Below are 2,500 nucleotides of genomic sequence, written 5' to 3'. Positions count from 1 at the left end.
ACAAACTAAGATAGCTGGAGCTAGAAGCTAACGCTAAACACACAGGGACTACAAACTGAGATAGCTGGAGCTAGAAGCTAATGCTAAACACACAGGGACTACAAACTGAGATAGCTGGAGCTAGAAGCTAATGCTAAACACACCGGGACTACAAACTGAGATAGCTGGAGCTAGAAGCTAATGCTAAACACACAGCAACTACAATCTGAGATAGCTGGAGCTAGAAGCTAACGGTAAACACACAGGAACTACAAACTAAGATAGCTGGAGCTAGAAGCTAACGCTAAACACACAGGAACTACAAACTAAGATAGCTGGAGCTAGAAGCTAACGCTAAACACACAGGGACTACAAACTAAGATAGCTGGAGCTAGAAGCTAACGCTAAACACACAGGAACTACAAACTAAGATAGCTGGAGCTAGAAGCTAACGGTAAACACACAGGAACTACAATCTGAGATAGCTGGAGCTAGAAGCTAACGCTAAACACACAGGAACTACAAACTAAGATAGCTTGAGCTAGAAGCTAACGCTAAACACACAGGAACTACAATCAAAGATAGCTGGAGCTAGAAGCTAACGCTAAACACACAGGGACTACAAACTAAGATAGGCGGAGCTAGAAGCTAACGCTAAACACACAGCGACTACAATCTGAGATAGCTGGAGCTAGAAGCTAACGCTAAACACACAGGGAACTACAAACTGAGATAGCTGGAGCTAGAAGCTAATGCTAAACACACAGGAACTACAAACTGAGATAGCTGGAGCTAGAAGCTAACGCTAAACACACAGGAACTACAAACTAAGATAGCTTGAGCTAGAAGCTAACGCTAAACACACAGGAACTACAAACTAAGATAGCTGGAGCTAGAAGCTAACGGTAAACACACAGGAACTACAAACTAAGATAGCTGGAGCTAGAAGCTAACGCTAAACACACAGGAACTACAATCTGAGATAGCTGGAGCTAGAAGCTAACGGTAAACACACAGGAACTACAAACTAAGATAGCTGGAGCTAGAAGCTAATGCTAAACACACAGCAACTACAATCTGAGATAGCTGGAGCTAGAAGCTAACGGTAAACACACAGGAACTACAAACTAAGATAGCTGGAGCTAGAAGCTAACGCTAAACACACAGGGACTACAAACTAAGATAGCTGGAGCTAGAAGCTAATGCTAAACACACAGGAACTACAAACTAAGATAACTGGAGCTAGAAGCTAACGCTAAACACACAGGAACTACAAACTAAGATAGCTGGAGCTAGAAGCTAACGCTAAAGACACAGGAACTACAAACTAAGATAGCTGGAGCTAGAAGCTAATGCTAAACACACAGGAACTACAATCTAAGATAGCTGGAGCTAGAAGCTAACGCTAAACACACAGGAACTACAAACTAAGATAGGCGGAGCTAGAAGCTAACGCTAAACACACAGGAACTACAAACTAAGATAGCTGGAGCTAGAAGCTAACGGTAAACACACAGGAACTACAAACTAAGATAGCTGGAGCTAGAAGCTAACGCTAAACACACAGCGACTACAATCTGAGATAGCTGGAGCTAGAAGCTAATGCTAAACACACAGGGACTACAAACTAAGATAGCTGGAGCTAGAAGCTAACGCTAAACACACAGGGAACTACAAACTAAGATAGCTGGAGCTAGAAGCTAACGCTAAACACACAGGAACTACAAACTAAGATAGCTGGAGCTAGAAGCTAACGCTAAACACACAGGAACTACAAACTAAGATAGCTGGAGCTAGAAGCTAACTATAAGCTAACAGCTCCATTCTGACAGTCCTCAGACATTAAAACAACATGAGAGGAGAGGCGTTTGTGTTTGGGTGAAGCTGACCAGAGACGGAGGAAGAGATCAGTAATGTAATGAGCAGGGGGAAGGATGGAGCTGATAGCTGTGTGACAACAAACAGACGCTCAGACAGACAGCGCTGGGTTTTTCTGACAGTGAGAGGAGCCTGTGAATGCAGCGGTCTTACCGCCACGGCCTCCAGGATCTGTTTGATGACGTGAGCGGCGTCTCTCTCGCTGTAGTACCCTCGCTCCACGATCCTACACACACACACACACACACACACACACACACACACACACACACACACACACACACACACACAGACACAGACACACACAGACACACACCAGCAAACACAGTTTATTCACACGCTATACTGTCTGTGTGTCTGTGTCTGTGTGTGTGAGTGTGTGTGTGTGTCTGTGTCTGTGTGTATGCTGTGTATGTGTGTGTGTGTGTGTGTGTGTGTGTGTGTGTGTGTGTCTGTGTGTCTGTGTCTGTGTGTGTGAGTGTGTGTGTGTGTCTGTGTGTGTGAGTGTGTGTGTGTCTGTGTCTCTGTGTATGTGTGTATGTGTGTGTGTGTGTGTGTGTGTGTGTGTGTGTGTGTGTGTGTGTCTCGTGTGTGTGTGTGTGTGTGTGTGTGTGTGTGTGTGTGTATGTGTGTGTGTGTGTGT

General features: G+C 44.7%; 1 protein-coding gene across 1 annotated transcript in view; it reads right to left on the bottom strand.

The window, feature by feature from the left end:
* LOC144513447 (calcium/calmodulin-dependent protein kinase type IV) overlaps positions 1-2,500 on the bottom strand; it is a 23,935-nt gene that overhangs the window by 14,311 nt on the left and 7,124 nt on the right. Inside the window, exon 6 of the mRNA XM_078244525.1 lies at positions 2,011-2,083. Within this exon, the coding sequence (XP_078100651.1) occupies positions 2,011-2,083 (73 nt within the window). The remainder of the gene's footprint in view (positions 1-2,010; positions 2,084-2,500) is intronic.

Source organism: Sander vitreus, unplaced genomic scaffold (assembly GCF_031162955.1).
Source record: "Sander vitreus isolate 19-12246 unplaced genomic scaffold, sanVit1 ctg250_0, whole genome shotgun sequence".
Taxonomy (NCBI): Eukaryota; Metazoa; Chordata; class Actinopteri; order Perciformes; family Percidae; genus Sander; species Sander vitreus.
This window is presented reverse-complemented; position numbering and strand designations above follow the sequence as displayed.